Genomic DNA, 18734 nt, shown 5'->3' with positions numbered 1-18734 from the left:
GATCTGTTACTGCTCCGAAGCTATTTGGCATCAGGGCCCTTTGGCACCGCTCCCAGCTCCACCTTCACGCTCAACTTCAGTGCGGAGCCCTACCAAACGGGCAAAATCACCCAGCTTCACGCAGGAATCCAAGGGAGCGATTCTCGTTTTTTATTATAGGAGGCGTGTAGCAGAAAAAACCATACTTTTCACGGATTCCTATTGCTCACCTTCAGAATTGATTCTCACCAGCTCCCCACCTTGTTCTCCCATGAGAATCATTTTTTTGGGGGAATCAGGAAGTAAAGCTCAACCTAAGTGACCTTAAGGTAGGCTCATGTATTGCTCTACCAAAGTGGCCTTAAGATAAGGGCTAAAGTTTAGTCCCTATCACATCTAATGTTTTGTGTCTGTTAGGAGGACTAAACATGAGATAAATTTAAAACTAATTGCATAAGCTAGCCGTGAAGAATTTATTAAGCCTAATCAAGTCATGATTAACATATGTTTACTGTAGCATCACATTCACTAATCATGAACTAATTAGAATTAATAGATTCGTCTCTAGAATTAGTCATGACTTATGAATTCGTTGGCCTTGTTGAATCTAAGTTGGTGTGGCATATGCGATGAAGGCTGTGAGAACTTGCAAGGTAAACATGATGCAGATTACTGACCTTGTTGAATCTAAGTCTGTTATAGGAGATTGGTTCCTTGTTTTTCTTGTCTAGATTAATGGTCAGACATAATTGCTGCAAGCTGGCTGGCTGCCACTAAATTCCATATCCTTCATGACTACAAATTTTGTTTTGTTCATTTTACTGGCACTGCCTTGCAGGTCTTATAAAATTGAAGGCTCTAAATTTAGGATTCAGCCACATTACAGATGCATGTTTAATTCATTTTAAAGGTAAGTTTTATCAATTCATTATCTTTATATTGGTTCACCATGGGATTTATTATCTAAGAAACAACTATGTTGCATATTTCGTTGAAAAACATTTTGATTTAGTCTTCCGTAGAACCTAATCACTATGTCTAAGAAAAATAATCAGACCTTTTCCCAGTGGCTCATCTCCTTATACTTCCTCCAGCGCCCTGGCCCCTCCTCCTCCCTCCCCTCCCATCTTGCTCTCCATGGTGCTCCAGCAGGTGGGGTGGGGACTTGGGCCTCCCTGCTGGATCAGCCCATATCTTTTCCTAACAAATTGGTACTGTTTCTTTCATGATGCAAGCCTGGAATGGCGTCTTCAAGGAGGATATTGCACTCTTTGTCCTAAAATTATGTGCAGCGCTATAGCCTATAAGCACAACATTTACTGGAACCGTGGAAACCCACACTTCTTGTATTGATCCTTCTAGAAGTGCATCATAATTATGGTGTCTCTTAGTATTGATTCGTGCGTAATGAGAAACTGCTTTTTAGTTCTTTTCTGATGCCCTATGTTCCTTTCAGATTTGATCAGCTTGGAGTGCTTGAACTTGGACTCATGTAAGATTGGTGATGAGGGTCTATTTCACCTGAAAGGTGAGTGTTCAATGCATTGGTAAATTCTAGATTACAGTGGCAGTTATCATTTTCTCCTTGTTTGCCTGGTGCTTTGTTAAGAAAAAGGTTAAGACAAAAACCACTGAATAAACTGTTGCCGTTTAACTCTCTTTTGTGCTTATTAACCATCTCTCTCTGCTGAATCCTAAATGTGTTCTCTTTTTCACTATTAGATACTATAATCTTTTTGTTTTGTTTGGCTGCCTCAAAGCATCTTTTAATCTATCTTTGCATCTTGATGTGCTATAGGCCTCATGCAGCTAAAAGTCCTGGAGCTTTCAGACACTGAAGTTGGGAGCAATGGACTTCGTCATCTCTCAGGTTTGTTTAAAATGCCTGCACAAATGCTAGTATTATTGGCAATTGATTTGTTTTCTTGTTAATCCATACCGTTGGACCAGTTCAGATTGTGTAACCGCTTGTTAATTTAGTGTGTGTTTGGTTTGAGGAATGGATGGGTCTGTCATTTTTCCCTCACTTTTTTGTTTGGTTTCTAGAATATAATGGGTTGATTCTCCACCATCTCATCCCTCATACTAATAGTTTGTATAAGCTTGAGGAATGGGTGATTCCACTAAAATTCATGGGATGAACTCATGATGCGCCACCTCATATATGGCTGCCAAACTAAACACCTCCCTGGCATTGTTGCTACAGCCTTCGATGAAATCAACATGTGCTCTCAATAGATGTTCCTTATTCAAACACTTATTGTCGATTCCCTATTTTAAATTGTTATTACACTAGGGTGGACCATAATACTAGGATGATTTTAAATTGTTACAAATATATCGTAAATCACATTGTCTTAAAGAAAGTTCTTAATTTTTCTATTTCTGCCGCTCTACGTAATTTGCAGAGCATCAATTTCTTTTTTACATTGGTTACTGACATTGGTTTGAAGAAGATCTCTGGCTTGAGCTCAATGAAGCCTCTTAATCTTGACAATCGCCAAATCACAGATACTGGTTTAGCATCTCTTGCAAGTATGCTTCTCATATCAGTTGGATATATTGTGACTGTTTTTGTTTAAACACAAGCATATTATCACTTATATACTGTAATGTTTGCGTCATTTCTCTGGTTAGCTTATTGTCACTTCTGGTGTTTTGTTTCACTTAAATGGTATCACTTATGACTGTTTTTGTTTAAACACAAGCATATTATCACTTAAAATTGTATTGTAGCAGGGTTTTCCAGTGTCAATAGGCAATATTTTGCACAGTAAGTTATATCATGGCATTAATTTAGATCATTTGGTCAGTGCAGGTCTCACTGGATTGACACACCTTGACCTATTTGGAGCTCTCATAGTTGATTCTGGAATGAACTGCTTCAGATGTAAGTATGCATTACTCAAAAGACTATCCTATCCAAGAAGACTACCATGTTAGCTCTAAAAAAATGCAGCAGCTTCTCTTGGTGCATACTACCTTGATGTAGGAGCATTGCCTTATTTATGTCAGTGGATTTCTTTCCATTTGTAAATAAGGAATCTCACTGCATTTTAAACATTGCACCGCTGTTTCAGTTTTCAAGAATTTCTTTCAAGAATCTTCAGTCCCTGGAGGCAAAGTTATTAGGACCGGATCGGAGATTGAACCGGCGAGGCCATCGGTTCACTGGTCCAACCATTTAGAACCGGTTGAACCGCCGGTTCAATTGTTTTGGACCCAACAAATTGAACCGGCCAGTTACTTTGAACCAGTATGTATATATATATATATATATATATATATATATATATATATATATATATATATATATATATATATATATATATATATATATATAGGGAGAGACTATTCAGTAGCCGGCTACAGAATAAGTTATTCTGTAGCCACCTCCATTTACCATAATTTTATATACTAATTTACCGTAATGTCAATACATATTTACGATAGTTGGGTTACTATAACACACGGGGATATTTACCATAACGTTATATTAAACCACTTAGTAAGGAGTTACTATAATCTCGTAAATTAACATAGTAATTATCGTAACTCAAAGTGGCTACAGAATAAGTTATTCTGTAGCCAGCTACAGGATAGTAGTTCTATATATATATATATATATATATTGCTATAATTAATAATTGACATATGATAAATAAACAGCACAAATTTAATTGCACAAGTTTGTAGATTCAAAACAAAAGTGCATGATAACTGATAAGAAATGCAGCTCATGTGTTGCTACTTTAGCCATGTGGTGGAAAACTTAGAAATCAATCCTAAATTAATCAAATCTGGAGAAAAGAGATGCCTAATAACTAATATACTCTAACACGAACATGAGCTTCATATATTTATGAATCTTCACATTGACAGATCATAGATGCCTAATTTAATCTTAACCCAGGCTCACCATTAGCCATGTCGCGAAGTTCAGGCATGGTCGTCTGGAACTGGAGAACAGCAGGGAAGCGCTCGGAGGCATGGAGCGGTGGAGCCTAGAGCAGAGTAGCAGACAGCAAGGCTTGTTCAGAATATTACTAGTAGTTCCATACTAAAATATATAACACCGTAAGCACATTCAAATGTGTACAACTACAGTCGCTCTTATACTAAAGTGCGCACATACAAATATACCAGAAGTTTACAGATCAGAAGACCAGTGAAGTCAACTATATGGACCAAAAATTACTGGAGCTAATCAAGAAGAAACTAAAAGCGTTCGTTCATGGGCATGGGCATGGGCATATCTTGCACCATGTTAACCTATCCTGATCCTTTCTGTCTCTCTTTCCGTGTCTCTGTATTCTGATCATATGACGACCATCCTGTCCTGTACAGTTACCGACCTACAGCAGCCGCCACTAGCTATCTACCTGCCTTCCTCGTGATCCGTGAGGGTGATGCTGGTGATCCTGCATGAGGACTCGCCGAACGAGTCGGACGACACGGCGAGGCTGGTGATCCGGACGTTGTAGTATGCCGGCTGGCGGGGCTCCGGCATGGTGACCCCCTCGCTCCCCAGCATGGCCACCACCTCCGACATGTTGGGCCGGTCGTCGGCGCTGTCCTGCACGCACAGCAGCGCCACCTGCACGCACCTCGTCACCTCGCTCACCGGCAGGTCGTCGCCCAGCGCCGGGTCCACCAGCTCGTGCCATTTCCCGTCCTGCCACAGCTGGTACGCCTGTATTGTCCATTCAAGTGCTCTGTCAGGCTAATCGCGCAACTCTGAATTTCACGCATTGCAGGTAATCTGGATAGCCGTACTTACATATCCTGTGAGATTGAAGAACTTGCCGTACTGGTAGAACCCGGCGGTCCTCTTCCCGCTTATGATCTCGAGGAGCAAGACCCCGAAGCTGAAAACGTCGGATTTGATGGAGAAGAGACCCTCGGAAGCGTATTCCGGAGCGATGTAGCCACTGAACGAGCAGGACGAACAAATTAATTAAAGACCATTCCTAAATTTGATTAGTGGCCAGTAGTGATTATTCAGCAGCCTGCTGCTGGTCCTGCAAATGGTTAGTAGAGAACTCACTGCGTGCCGACGACCCTGGTGGTGTTGGCCTCGGTGACGTTGGAGCAGAAGATCCTGGCCATGCCGAAGTCGGAGATCTTGGGGTTCATGTCGCGGTCCAGGAGGATGTTGCTGGCCTTGAGGTCCCGGTGGATGACCCGCAGCCGCGAGTGCTTGTGCAGGTAGAGCAAGCCCTGCGCGACGCCGTCGATGATCCGGAACCGCCGCTCCCAGGTCAGGGCCTTCCCTTTGTCGCCGTCGAAGATGAAGAAGTCGAGGCTCTTGTTGTGCATGTACTCGTAGACGAGCATCTTCTCGTCGGCCTGCACGCAGCACCCCTGCAGGCGCACCAGGTTGGTGTGCTGCAGCTTGGCGATCAGCTGGATCTCCGTCTTGAACTCCATCAGACCCTGCACCGACACCGACGACAGCCGCTTGATGGCGATCTCCAGGCCGCCCGGCAGCTCACCCTGGATGATGATGCACAGACAATGACAATGTAAGTACGTGGCACAAAAGATGAGTATGGATGCCAATCGATTGCTGGATGGTCTGCATGATGAGATGAGAAACAGGCAAACAGGGGATTTCTGACAGTATAGTACTATATAGTACTCCCAGTACCTTGTAGACGGGTCCGAAGCCGCCCTGGCCGAGCTTGTGGTCGTCGGAGAAGTTGTCGGTGGCGTCGGCGATCTGGTCGAAGTCGAAGATGGAGAACTCGGAGTCGCTCTCCTCGACCCGCCAGAGCTTGAGCACCTGCTCCATCTCCATGGACATGGTGGGCACGCTCACCCTCCCTGACATATTGATCACTGACACATTAAGCCACGCACGCGCGCCGTTAGTGACGACAGTAGTTTGGAGTACTGATATTACGCTAGCTAATAGCAACTCAAGAGTATTGTAATGAGAGGTACATGCATCGTAGGCCCTTAGAACTTATCGCGTGGTGCCACTTAGATCCACAAATTCTCAAATCGTACTTCTGGCACTCTAATGTTGTTTAAGCATGCCACTTAGGTCCATAACTCATCAGATCAAGGTTTTTGCCGACGTGGCGTCCACAGAGCGCACGTGAGCTGCGCGTGAGCCTGGTTTGGGGCGTGCAAATAAGCAAAGAGGCCCCCAGTTCTTTTCTGCACGCAGCTCGGGTAGCCATCCATGCCGGCGCAGCCGCACGCCGAGACCAGCTGCAGGGCCGCGACCAGCAGCTCACCGAAGAGGCGCTCCACCTGCGCCGCCAGGCCGATGCCGCCAGGGTGCTTGTCGTACAGCAGCAGGACCCCGGGCGCCCTGTCACCACCATCACCCGGAGCTCCGCTCCCGCTCCAGCTCCCGCGCGCCGCGGCGGCGGCGCACCGCGTCCCGAGGTTGCAGGCAGCGCACATCATGCGTAGCGGCAGGACGCTGAGCAGTGCGTGCGACGCCACGTGCCCGCCGCCATCGAACCCCAGCCTAGGCGATGATGATGATGCAGTTTCATCACCGGCAGTTCCATCGCCATGGTCGTCGTCTTGGAGGATGTTGATCTCGGTGACGTCATGAACTCTGGTGTAGTACTTGAGATCAGCTGCTGCTCGGCAGCACGCCGTCCTCGTCGACAGATCCAGCTACTCGACCAAGTAGATGACGCCCTGGTGCATGTACACGACGCCTTCGTGCACCTGGAAGAAAGCCTTGCTCTCCTCGATCTCCTCCAGCACTCGGTAGCCCTGCTTGTCCACCACCTTGTACCTATCGTGCTCGATCGCTCGTATGCTCACCGCGCGAGCAGGGTTCTTGTCAGGCCCGACGTACTTCCACACGTCTGACTGATCGGAACTGTTCGTGTTCATCAGGTGACCCTGATCTCTCAGGGTCACCATGGCACCGTCCATGCCGGGACCAAAGTGCCTAGCGTCGTGCTTCGGGCACAGCGGCTTCTCGAAAGCGGCGCAGGCGAGGTGCTGCCCTAGGACCTTGCGGTTGCGAGAGTCGACGTGGAAGTGCTCCACCGGCTTGCCGAACAGCTTGTGCGGGAAGCTCATGAAGTACTGGTCCAGCGCGTCGTCGAGGCCGACATAGATGGCGATGGACGGCTTCGACCTCCGCCCGGAACACCCCGCATGTTGCCACAGGCTCGCCATGCTGCCAGGGAACCCGAGGTGTAGCGTCGCGTCGATGCCGCCGACGTCGATCCCGAGCTCGAGAGTGTTTGTCGCCGCCATGCCGCGGAGCGTCCCGCCGAAGAGGCCGGCCTCAATCCTCCTCCGGTCCTCGGCGACATACCCGCCGCGGTACACGCAGATGGTGTCCGCGAGCTCCACCGAGGTCTCCTCGAGGATCTCTCGCGCGCGCGCCAGCACGGCCTCGTAGAGCTTCCTCGTCTTGTAGAAGGCGATGCACCGGAGCCTGTGCTGGACCATCTCGGCGAAGATGTGGGAGACCTCCTGCGCTGCGCTCAGGCACCTCCCTTGCCTTGACACCGACGGGTTGCACAGGAGGAAGTGCTTGGGCCCGCAAGGGCTGCCGTCGTTCTGCACGAGCTCAACGTCGTCAGCGTCCAGGCCGGCGAGCTCCGTGATGTGCTCCTGGGGGTTCGCCAGTGTCGCCGTGCAGGATATGAAGGTCGGGTGGCTCCCGTAGACGTCCGCGCACACGCGCTTCAGCCACCGGAGGATGAGCGCAGTGTGGCAGCCGAAGGCGCCCCTGTAGGAGTGAGCCTCGTCGATGACGACGTACTAGAGGTTGGCGAGCTTGGCGTCCAGGAGGAGCTTGGCGGTGAAGGGGATGAGGGAGACGAACTCGCCCCGGGCGAGTGAGAGGTTGGCGAGCTTGGCGTCCAGGAGGAGCTTGCCGCCGAGGAGGAAGAGGTGGAAGGCCGGGGCAGCCTACGCGGGCGGGAAGCAGACACGCAGCGCTGCCTTGAGGTCCCACACGGAGGCCGTGGCGGTCAGGCGCACAGACGTAGCGCGGCCGTCGAGCGCGCGCACGGGGAGGACCACCGAGCGTTGCTGCGCCGCCATTACTGACGCCTACGTACGTCTGACGACGAATCGAGAGGAAAATAGAGGATATGAAAAGAACTGGGGGGCCTCTCTGCTTATTTGCACGTCCCAAACTAGGCTCACGCGCAGCTCACGTGCGCTCTGTGGACGCCACGTCGGCAAAAACCTTGATCTGATGAGTTATGGACCTAAGTGGCATACTTAAACAATATTAGGGTGTTAGAAGTACGATTTGAGAGTTTGTAGACCTAAGTGGCACCACGCGACAAGTTCAAAGGCCTACGATGCATATACCTCCTGTAATAATAAGCACAAGTAACTTAACTTCCTCTCCTCCTCCGCTTTCTGATCCAGAGGAAGCACGCCAGGAAGCAGGCCAGGAGCACGGACACGGGGACGACGACGGCGACGATCCATAGCGTCGTGCTGCTACCTGACGACGATGAACACATGCATGGCGCGGGGGGTTAATTAGCGCAGTAAGCAGGCATGCAGGCATCAATATACAGTGGCAAGTGACAACAACTACTCGAGACCGCAATGTACTATAGTCTGCAGTGCAGTGAGAAGGGACAAGAAGAATGATATGGATGAAGCTAGCCATCGGTTTTTGTGGGGTCGCCGGCCGGCAGCGACGGATCGGGCCAGGTGAGTGATGATGCATGGGTTGCCATCGTATGAGGTTTGAGGGATGTGTCAAATTCGATGGCACGATGTATGGAATAGAACGTCGTCAATCCTCAATCCTGCTGTCTGGACTCTAGAGGTCAGGCAGGCCCCTGTGCATTTCGCTACCGGCCATAGCCACCAAGGATGACCCGAGATCGGAAGGGGACCGAGGCCCGGAGCGTCAAATAAACACCGGTGCTCGGCGTGGTCTCTCCGGTCCGGCGGCTAAAGAAGATCGCCGTGGGTGGGGACGAAGCCATCGATAGATGTCACCTCACCATCGTCTCATCCGCCGTCGACGCAAAGTAGGTCAAAGGAGGTTTGGATACCAGGCCTAAACTTTAGCCCTGTCATGTCGCATGTTTGATACCAATTAAAAGTATTAAATACAGGTTAATTACAAAACTAATTCCACATATGGAGGTTAATCCACGAGACGAATCTATTAAGCCTAATTAGTCTACGATTTGATAATGTTATGCTACAGTGAACGTGTGCTAACCATGGATTAATTAGGCTTAATAGATTCATCTCGCGAATTAGCCCAGGGTTTCTGTAATTAGTTTTATAATTAGCTTATGAGCTTAGTCTTCCTAATTAACGTGCAAATATTCGATGTGACGAAGGAGCGCGGAGGGCAAAGCGAAACATAGTATAGTAGTACTCGTATTCTGTTCTGTTTCCCCCCTTTCCTTTTTTTCTATAACCAAAGGAGATGAACCGAAGCACGACTACGGGCTACGGTCGGCAGCGGCAGCCTGCAGCTGTCTCGGGAAATGCACTCGCAGACCTGGCGACTCGTGACGCACGTGCCGAGTGTCGCCGCGGCTCCGTTCTGTCCGTGTTCATCAGCCTTTTTCACTTTTCATATATGATCGTACATTATATATTAAAATAGTATTTTTCTATCGTACTAAATTAACCGACAACCAGCAGTACATAATCTACTTTCGTTTACGACGAAACCAACAGCGAGATCAACCGTGTCCCGTGTGAATGAATGAAGAGAATAAAAACTGTCCAAAAGTGCAATGCCCTGTACACTAGTCTAACCATGCATTTCGTCCGGCACACGGTCGCCTACTTGTGTCGGCCACACGGGCCGGGGGTCAGTCACAACAGTACCGTACTATTTTTAACAAAATCGAGACTTGTGGCCGTGAAATGATCCATCTTGGTACCGGCAATTGGAAAACACTGTTCATGCATATGCATGTACTTCTTCTAGCCAATTGGAAATACTCCTAGCAGGGAGGTACCGGCAGCTAGCAAGCTGGAGCACTAGCTAGTAGTCCTGCTACTCATGCAGCGGCCGATCCACCAGTCAAACACAAAAGTCGCCGTCGGTCCAGATGGGGACGGATGAGATCCATGTGCCTCAGCTTTTGTTTTCATCGATCTCCGATCCATTCCCCGAAACCGAAACCAATGCAATTTTTCTACCACTATCTTTGCTATCCCACAGCGATCGGAGGGCCCTACCTAACCCAGCGCTGTCATCGTTTTTGTATTCCCGAAAAGGCCAAGTAGTAAAGGAGTTTGGATGGATCACGGCTGATCGATTTGGTCGCCGATTCCAAACGCAAAAACACCAACAAAAGACCTCGCGCTCGGCAGTCGTCACACCCGGCCCCGGACCGATCGATAAAAAGTCACGAATCATATCATTCGCTGCCCGAGCATTTTCCTTAGCTAGCAGGCTGGCGTGCTCTCTGGGTTCTACAGGGGCCCAACGTCTCAAGCGGGGCCTACTCCAAGATAAGCACCTAGTACATGTTGATGCGAACACATATATTTTAACTCCAACACGTCACACATGGGGAAGAAATGTTGTGGAGTGTGTATTTTTCATTCAGATGCACGTATGTGTAAGCTACAGCCCACAGCTACAAAAGTCGTAGCATTCGTAAGAAAAATTTGTATATTTTTCCTTGTTGGATCTTGGGTTTTGACTAGCATTGTAAACATTGGATGTCTGACCTATTGTAGCTAGACCATTGCATTGAAAAACTAGACTTGTTTTGTTGCCACCTCTCTAATTACTATATCTCACAGCTTGCTTGGAAGTTTCATTAACTAATCATCTATCTCATAACTTCTAGCTTTAAAAAACCACTGGAGCATTGTATATCATCGATTACCTTCTGAATGTGTGTTCAACTGAAATTTTCATCCGGTGACTTGTGAAAATAACTATACGTATGTTAAAGCTTGTAGACATTTTATAAATAATTGGATGTATCATATCCACATTTGAGGTAGCTTATTCGGAACCAAAACAAGCAAAAATATAATTGGGACATGATTTGGTTTAGGAACCAAAAAACAAAAAAACTGGTACTTTTACATAGTCCCATTCCCATGTGCGGAATAATTAGTAAACCCCAGGGATAAATTGGTAGTTTAAAACATTCCAATCGCATATGTAGCAAGTTTCAAAATAAGTCTTCAACATCGTCTAATAAAATTACGGCAAAACTCTTGCCGCCTTTCTAAAAAAACTAAGTCTCCAAATATAGAAAATGTATATACTTCATTTGTCCAAAAATTCCTTGGTGTTGTAGGATTTTTAGGATAGATTGTGCTCAACCGAAATTACCCACCCCTCATTAAAAGGAATGCGTAAAGGCATGCAGACCACAATCTCAAACTGATATGAGAGCTCAATCTATTGTCCAAGAACTAAAACACCAAGTTTTCTGACATAGTTTTTGAATCCTAGAACATCAAATTTTCTGGAATGGTTGAGTAGAAAATAATAAAATATGGGATGCAAATAAACCATGGAGTGCCAGGGGAAAGGTTCAAGTTATTCAATAAAATCAGCTACTACATCTTGTTAACAAGAAAGGGTATGCAAAGGTGGCATGCATTTTAACAATCAAACAGTTGGGACCTTGTAAAATTAGTTATCATCACATCGTCGTCCCTACGGGGACTCCCAAGACTAAGCTATTTAGGGGAAATTAAAACACACTAATTCTACTGATTAAGGTGTGTGTGAGAGAGAGAGTGAGTGAGTGAGAACTAATGAATGAATTGCTCTGTGAACTCTGCATCGAATTTGTAAAACGGGATTCTCGTTTTCTACAAAATCAAAGGAGAAAAACTTACTATGAACTGGGACTAACCTTTGGTCGAACCTAGCAGCGGCGTGAGCGTCAGCATATCTTGGGTCTGCGCGAAGAAGACATCCTTCTCGTACCTGATGTGGCAGCGCACGCCGAGAATCCTCCCACCCACTTTCCCGGCGAACAAACTGGCCATCTGGTCTCTGAGGCCGGTCAGACACTCCCGGCACTGCCCCGTCGTCAGATCCTGCGTGCACTGCACGAGCGCGTACACGTTCATGTTCTCCGGCGGGAACCCGGCCTGGCCCGTGGCGTAGCGGGCGCTCCTGTTGCTGGCGGCGTCGGACACCGCGTCCACGAGCCGCGTGACCAGGGCGTCGAACGCGGCGGTGTTCCCGGCGGACACCTTGTTCATGTTCGAGGCGGCGCTCTCCGGCATGTTGGCGGCGCCCGCTCCGGCTCCGGCGAGGAAGTCCTGGTCGGAGAACCGGAGCTGGCACTGGTCGTAGTACATGGTCGCGTCCACGCTGCTGGGGCACCTGCTGGCCGCCTGCACGAACCCCTCGGCGAGGCAGTCCACGCACTGCTGGCCGAGGTAGTCGCCGCGGCAGAGCACGATCCCGTACGCCGCGCCAGGGCCCGCGGCGCCGAACCTCCCCGCCGAGAAGCCCGACGCCGAGGCGTTCCTCGGGAGCTCGGCCACGAGCTTCTGGAGGTTGGCTGCGAACGTGCTGTTGGGCTGGTACGTCCGCTGGACGCTCGAGCTGGTGGGGTTGCAGAAGGACGACAAGACGGTAGTCCCCACTGGAACGGCCGCGCCGCCGTCGCCCGACGCCGTCGCCGGAGAAGAGGCCACGGCGAGGAGGAGCAAGAGGACACGCATGGTAGCTAGCTAGGTGTGGAGAGAGGATCGGACACACTGGGGGATCGCGCTGGTGTCGTGTGAGAGTGGCACAGAAGCTAGATGTACTTGTCTATACTAATAGGCATCGGCCGGGGCAGGTAGTTTATTAAGTGCAAAAGCTAGACTTAATTCTAGTACTTAACTCCCTCCGTCTGAGAGTAACGGCAATTTTTTTTTGAAATTTGATATATATATATATATATATATATATATATATATATATATATATATATATATATTAATATTTATGATGCATAACAAGTGAAAGTGATATTTGATTGATTAAGAATATATTTATAATGAACTTATTTTTAGATATAAATGCTAATACTATTTTTCATATGCTTAGTTAAGTTTTAAAAAAAATGACTCTCAAGAAACAAGATGCATGTATAATTATTTTGGAACAGAGGGAGTATAATAAGATATACTAATACCCAAACCCAATGAAATACATTCTCGGAGTTTTTCATTTGAGCCGCTGTGAGTCAGTGACAGTGCAAGTATATTTAGTTTATAAGCTGGAGAGGGTTGACTTCGATCAAGGAACGGCGCCAACTATAAATCAGTGACAGAGATTGGAGGCCAGGAAATATGAGATAATTTCGTGTATCGTTCTCGACTGGACATGTTGCTTATTATTAGCTGTGCTAGCTGATGGCTTTGCTCCCCAAAGCGCGTAGTTTTCAGTTTTACAATGGATGATGCTCTGGCTCTGACACACGAGTGAGTCTCTGACGTGTCAATGTTTTTTTTAAGGATTTGGTGGGCCTGAACGTAGCTTATTAGATCTGGTATCAGCAAGACGGACGGTTAATTTGTTGTTTGGACAGGCTACTGCTGGCCAATTTTGTAATGCGTTTGCAGTTTAGCTGCATGCACTTGGCCTTGTTTAGCATAGTCTGTTTACCAGATAATTAAGGAGTAGAGAATAAGACTGTCATGTGTATGTCTCACTGACGACTCCACTGGTGCTTGGGGGAATCGATGTAATCATGCATACTATGCAGTAGACCATCGTCAGGCATTATTATTATCTCATCTCCACCGGTGGCGTACATCCCCGGGTGACAAATTATATAGATCTGCATTCTGTGCAATAGTCCCACTGAAGAGTCTCTGATCCACCGATTCCTTGAATGCCCATTTGCCACTCAATGCTGGGCGTGGATCAGTGTTCAAGTAGATCAAAGTGTTGACCCTTTTCAGAATTTACAAAACTTCAAGGATCAACTCCAAGTTCCTTTTTTCATGGAGATAATCATCCTGATGTGTTGGACAATCTGGAAGATAAGAAATGACATGATTTTTCGCCAAGAGAATCCAAGTTTTCAGTCGGCTAAAGAGTGTTTCAAGACAGAGCGAAAGTATCTCCCAAGGTTTAATCAATGGATAACAAGTTTAGCTTAGCCAGGATGCTTTCAGTGTTAGCTTTTATCTTTTTCTCCTCCTTTTTTGTTTCCTGAATTCCTTGACCTCAGCTGCCAGCTGCTTGTAACTGTTTTTCGGTACTCTTTTTAATTTAATAAAACTCTGTAAGGGTGCAAACCCCTCCAGTTTCATAAAAAAAAAACAAATTATACAGATCTTGAGATTTGGAAGCTATCTTGCAGCCTCCAACGTGGGGATGCTGGCCCTGTGCAAGACCACCTCCATTTTGCATTTTGGTTTATAGTAACGTGTGTAGTAAATTGATGAATTAGAAAAAAAAAATCTTTACATGTTCGTACCTATGGATTTTGTTTATTTATTTTGGACTTCGTTATTCCATTACCTCATTATTATTAATAGAATCTTATAGCCTGTTTAATCATTTAAAAAAAGGATAGGCTTACTTCTTAGATTGTTGTTGTTTTCTTTTACATCTTGCGAGCTTTCTGAAGATGGCAATGGCCTCGTTCGGCTGGTATGATATTTGGCTTGTTCGGCTTCTTTTTTCAGCCGGAACAATATTTTTCTCTCACAATATTTTAGCCAGAACAGTGTTTTCAGCCAGTTTCAGATCAGCGAACGGGGCCAATGATAGGGTTAGAGCTTAGGTGGGTGGATTATTGGTTACTCGCGTCTGGCTTAGAGGGAGGATGGCACAAATTGAGGTGGTGGCGCCGGCGAGACCATTGGCCATATGTAGGCTTTGTTGGCATGGATACTGGACAACATTGTACTCACATATTCATATTGGGTTGGATATCTGTGTGTAATAAAATCATAGAAATATATAGAATTAGTCTAATCAATTTAGACCATAGATGTAGAATTGCAAGATAGAATAGAAATTCTAAGAACCATGATAGTAGCTAGGCAAGAGCTAGCACCTTGTTTGGCTAGACCACCAGATGATAGGGGTGTTGTTATTATCTATTCCTAGCAAAAAAAACCATTTTATATGATTACATGGCCAATTTTGTTTTGAAATATTTATAAATTGTTCATACACACCCTTCATCTAGTGTTAAATTTCCTACCAACCAAGATTTATGTTTTTTTTCTCGAATACGCACAAGCCATGTGTATCATTGTATTAAGGTAGAAAGGAGTTGAGTTACACGACTCGCGATTCTAAACATGCGCACTAGACTGCTTAAAGATACAACTCTGAAGGTCGAGCAGCCTAGCTAAGATGCAGTCAGTCTATGATGGTATTATTACAAATGCCCTTAGTTGAGACAGCTAGGCTACTGGGAAGCTGCGGTGTGTGCGCTAGGATCTCGGTGGACAAGGTAGGCTTGGTGTGCGCCTGAGGTAGCTCCTCTTGTGTCAGTTTGGTAGCTTGCAGCGACCTTCGGCGGGTAGCCCTATTTTGTAGTGGCTACTCCAGTGTGGGACAACGTCTTCAGAGATGGAGATGGCTGAAAGTGCATCTAGCCCTTTAGTGAGTTTTGGATGATTGAATGACAACGTGATTAAATGTCTAACCCATTTGCTAAGTGTGGACAGGTAATGGGTTATCTCACAGATACTTATTGAAAGCCAAAATGATGTGGTGTTGTATAAACAATCTAGTTCAAGCACAAGACAACAATGCAAATAGAATTCATGCAAATGCTTATTTATTGTGGGATTTTCATGTACTATGTGAAAGCAAACTCGTAAGAATTAATTAATGAGACATGAGGGATTGCATATGGAATGGTCTCATATTTGAAGCTTGCTAAATTGAAATGAAAAAGATAATAATTCAAATGAATGGATGATTCAACACAAGATGTGACTTGATGGCTTGAGTTGGTGAAGATAGCAAGGAAATGCTTCGAGGTACTAAGCAAGGGTGAAGGCAAGCGACGGCTTGGCAGCCGAAGAACCTAGCTAGGGTGAAGAAGGAAGTACTTGCATTTAGTTGAGGTACTAATCAAGCTATGATGGTCATGTCAATGTGGAGAATCAAATCACTATTGGAGTGTTTGATGGAAGTGACTTGATACATTTGGGATTATTCAAATTTTATGAATAGAATCAAGTCACGTGCTCAAGATGGCTATGCTCAAGTAAAAAGATCAATATCAACATGATTGGCACCCTCACTTTGTAAAGAGTGGAATACACGGCTTCGGTTGAAAGAGATCAACTCAAAAGGTTTAAATTTGTTATACTCTTTATAATTGAGTTAATAAGAATGTTGTACTATTAAGAGGGATGCATCATGTTGATAGATAATGTTTCATAAGTGCTCAAGCCAACCTATGTGAGTTTTGAGTGTTTGAGAGACAAAAGAGCTAACCTGTATTTTGCTGGTCTAGCAATACCGGACGTGTCCGGTATTTGTCCAGCAATGATAAAGTTGTTGTTCTCGGGTTGGTTCGTCAGGAGTTCCAATGTAAGTCGGGAGTTCCGACAGTCGGGAGTTCCGGCAATGGTCGGGAGTTTCGACGTCTCACGCTTAACTGACTTGGAGAGTTCACTGTAGTGGTCATATCGGACGTGTCCGGTATTCATACCAGACATGTCCGGTATGAACGGCCAGAGGCCAACGGCTAGTTTTCAAATGCCCTGAGGGTCGGGAGTTCCGGCATGAGTCGGGAGTTCCAACGGTCGAAAGTTTCGACATTCATCGAGAGTTCTGACACCTCACAAACGTTACTATAACTCAGTTACCGTTGGCGCAGTGTAAGTCATACCGGACGTGTCTGGTATCGCAACGGCTATAAAACGACTAGTTTTTCCAAGGGGGCTATAAATACCCCCAATCCTCCACCTTTGGAGGCTGCTGATACACATACACATTTTTGAGCCTTGCCAACTCTTATAAACCCTCTCTTAGTGAGTGTGTGATCCAAATCATAAAATCCATTTGTGGGTTAAGAGAGAATTTGAAAAAGAGAGCAAGCCACCACTTCAGCACTTGTGTATATTGTCAATCTTGTGATTTGCATTTGTTACTCTTGGACTCTTCGGTCCTAGATGGCTAGGCGTCGCCGGAGAGCATTCAAGAGATTGTGGTGTGCCTTGGAAAGTTTATAACAGTTGATTCTGCCACCTTAGAATCAACTAATAGGAGGAAAAGGAGTTGAAAAAGACTCTGGCTAGAGTGACCTTCATGGTACCCTCTAGAGCTAACCTTCACTGGGTCGCCCGCAGCCCCCTCAACGGAGAGTAGGACTCAAACGAGTCCGAACTTCGGTAAAACAAACATCGTGTCTCAATTTGCATTTCATTTTATATTTGTATTGCTCCAGCTCTTGTGCAGGTTCTCTGTGTTTATTTTCATCTCTAGTAGGTACCTGCAGTTTGGTTTGAAGATAGAAATCGAAAGGAGCAAGTTTGGGGCTGCTCTATAGAAATCGTGTATACCGGACACATCCAGTATTCATACTGGACACGTCCGGTATTTTCTACCTGTGCTGAAAAATATTTATTCTCTGTTCTAACTTTGTGTTGCAGGGTTGTAGCTTCTAGATATATTCTTTATACCTTGTTTACTCTATGGCTAACTTGTGAGGGGTGGTATTACTCTTAATTTGGAGTTTCCATTTTGAAAACTCCCTTTTGTAATTATTTCCGCATTTAAAGGTGTTAATTTTTAGAAACGTCTATTCACCCCTCTCTAGGCGGCATCCTAGGTTCTTTCAATTGGTATCAGAGCGAGGTTCTCACCTAAAGCTTCACTGCCATGAGAAAACAATGTCGACGCCTATCGAGTTGGAGCCGGTGCTTTTCCAAAATGATGGTTCAAACTTTCTACCTTGGTCAATTCATGTACTCAATGCTTTTAGAGATATTAGTCCTCTTATTGAGCATATTGTGGATGTAAGCATACCTCTTTCTATAGTTGATTGGAGAAACTACAAAACTTTGTCAAAAGAGGAAGAGATATGCGTGCAACTCAATGCTCAAGCTATTAATATTATTTTGAGTACATTGAGTGTAGAGGTTCAAGATGAGGCAATCTTTAATGGACACTCACCTCCGAAGAGTGCTCATCTCATTTGGACTAGACTTGTTGAGTTATATGGAAAATCCAAATGTGATGATGCACTTGAGATCGAGTCAATGGAAAGTATGTCCATTTTGTCTTCATGTAGTGAAGAAGCCTCACAAGACCTCAAGAGCGCCGAGCTGGAGCAAGAAGTGCAAGCAGCGCATGACCTGCTGTCTGCCTGCACATACCAGACATGTTTGGTATGCCTACCGAACGTGTCCGGTATGGCCGAGGTAGTAGAGCAGCAAGCCGTTGTTTGCAATGATGCTCAAGCTCGATGGCGGCCAAGTGATGAGTCAACCTCAGTATCTCATGATACTCATCACTTGTGTCTCATGGCCAAGAAAAGCAAGAAGAAGAGTAACAAGAAAGATCAAGAAAAGGAGAAAGCACAAGTTGATGATCAAGATGAGAGTGATGTTGAAGTTGAAGACAACTACAACCTTGATCATCTCAACCGCAAAGACAAGTTCATCATCATGAAGATAGTTGAAAAGCATGATGAGCTTGAAGAAGAGATTGAGAAGCAAGAGCAATCACTTCAAAATCAAGAATTATTTCTCATCTCCAAGATGGAAGAACTAAAGGCTCTAAGTGAAAGGTATGAAAAATTGTCAATTAAGCATGCTTTAGTTACTAACTTCTCTTCTAGTTTTTCACAACTAGAGAAGAAAAACCT

At 45.8% G+C, this 18734-nt stretch overlaps 3 protein-coding genes across 6 annotated transcripts; 1 reads left to right on the top strand and 2 right to left on the bottom strand.

Annotated features, from left to right (window-relative positions):
* Positions 1–567: 567 nt before the first annotated feature.
* On the top strand, positions 568–3994 carry LOC136550242 (uncharacterized). The gene is made up of 5 exons (XM_066541743.1): positions 568–632; positions 818–1507; positions 1778–1849; positions 2798–2869; positions 3893–3994. Exons 2-5 carry the CDS (start codon positions 1423–1425, stop codon positions 3985–3987), a joined length of 324 nt encoding a protein of 107 aa, XP_066397840.1. The 5' UTR covers positions 568–632; positions 818–1422; the 3' UTR covers positions 3988–3994.
* A 68-nt stretch (positions 3995–4062) lies between these two features.
* On the bottom strand, positions 4063–12682 carry LOC136550239 (putative cysteine-rich receptor-like protein kinase 20). Of its 4 annotated transcripts, none has more exons than XM_066541738.1 (6): positions 11796–12682; positions 8321–8428; positions 5630–5805; positions 5027–5475; positions 4760–4910; positions 4063–4672 (listed from the first exon to the last, which is right to left on the bottom strand). In XM_066541738.1, exons 1-6 carry the CDS (start codon positions 12616–12618, stop codon positions 4358–4360), a joined length of 2022 nt encoding a protein of 673 aa, XP_066397835.1. In that variant the 5' UTR covers positions 12619–12682; the 3' UTR covers positions 4063–4357. The 4 variants fall into 4 exon arrangements, with proteins under 4 accessions (XP_066397835.1, XP_066397838.1, XP_066397834.1 ...); XM_066541737.1 differs by having other exon boundaries at positions 4064–4672; positions 5630–5820; XM_066541741.1 differs by lacking the exon at positions 8321–8428.
* On the bottom strand, positions 6122–8192 carry LOC136550241 (ATP-dependent helicase HRQ1-like). Its single transcript, XM_066541742.1, has one exon. The coding sequence runs from the start codon at positions 7411–7413 to the stop codon at positions 6619–6621; it is 795 nt and encodes a 264-aa protein (XP_066397839.1). The 5' UTR covers positions 7414–8192; the 3' UTR covers positions 6122–6618.
* Positions 12683–18734: the final 6052 nt, after the last annotated feature.

This window comes from Miscanthus floridulus, chromosome 4 (assembly GCF_019320115.1).
Source record: "Miscanthus floridulus cultivar M001 chromosome 4, ASM1932011v1, whole genome shotgun sequence".
NCBI classification, from domain to species: Eukaryota; Viridiplantae; Streptophyta; class Magnoliopsida; order Poales; family Poaceae; genus Miscanthus; species Miscanthus floridulus.
The sequence above is the reverse complement of the archived record's forward strand: the minus strand, read 5'-3'. Positions and strand labels throughout refer to the sequence as shown.